Source organism: Mandrillus leucophaeus, unplaced genomic scaffold (assembly GCF_000951045.1).
Source record: "Mandrillus leucophaeus isolate KB7577 unplaced genomic scaffold, Mleu.le_1.0 Scaffold8, whole genome shotgun sequence".
NCBI lineage: Eukaryota > Metazoa > Chordata > Mammalia > Primates > Cercopithecidae > Mandrillus > Mandrillus leucophaeus.
Window position 1 is genome coordinate 2,042,209 of NW_012108696.1, and position 746 is coordinate 2,042,954.

The following is a 746-nucleotide window of genomic DNA, read 5'->3' on the forward strand; positions in this document are numbered from 1 at the left end:
TTAGCCAGGATGGTCTCGATCTCCTGACCTCATGATCCGCCCACCTCGGCCTCCCAAAGTGCTGGGATTACAGGCGTGAGCCACCACGCCCTGCCAAGTTTCACATTTTCTAGTACCTTCTAGTATGAGAGAATGTGGTTCTTAAGACCCTCAAGGTGTGCTAAGGCCAGAGACCCGCTTTCAGCACAAGGACGGAGCTGCCTGGAGCCTGGGATGCCACAGCACTGCCTGCACCGCTGGTAGCTGGGGGCCCGTGTTGCAGGACTGGAAGAGCCCTGCTAGATATAAAAGGGTTGCTATCAAGGCAAATGGATGTCCTTCCAGACTGGGCATGCTGCTTTTTCTCTTTCCTAATTGCAGTACTCGCTCAGGGTCTTCAAGGGAAGGCTCCTGGCTGGCGGTCTGAGTGACCCCAGGCTCCGAGAGGGGTAAGCAGTGCTGGGGAGGAGGTGGGAGGTGCAGGCAGGCCCGGAGCAGGGCGTGGGGTGGCTCCGCTCAGAAGGTCACTGCCTCCGCAGCCCCTCTGTGCTCCGCCAGCTGCAACCCCAAAGGTCTAGGGCTTTAGGAAACCGATCCAGGTTTGGGGCTGGAGAGAAGGTTCTGAGGCAGCTCCTCCCTGGGCAGAGCAGAGCGACCCTGCCCCGGGCCTGCAGGCTCCTACAGCTGCTGCCCGCCGGGGGGCAAGGCGAAGGGCCCTACCAGCCAGCTGAGCGGGGGGTTGTGCTGTAGGCCCTCCAGCAGCTGCT

The 746-nt window shown here is 61.1% G+C and overlaps 1 protein-coding gene across 1 annotated transcript in view; it reads right to left on the reverse strand.

Moving 5' to 3' along the window:
* Positions 1–657: 657 nt before the first annotated feature.
* Positions 658–746, reverse strand: part of PLIN4 (perilipin 4) — a 16,155-nt gene continuing 16,066 nt past the window's right edge. The window contains exon 5 of the mRNA XM_011967469.1: positions 658–744. Coding sequence (XP_011822859.1) covers positions 658–744 — 87 coding nt within the window. The remainder of the gene's footprint in view (positions 745–746) is intronic.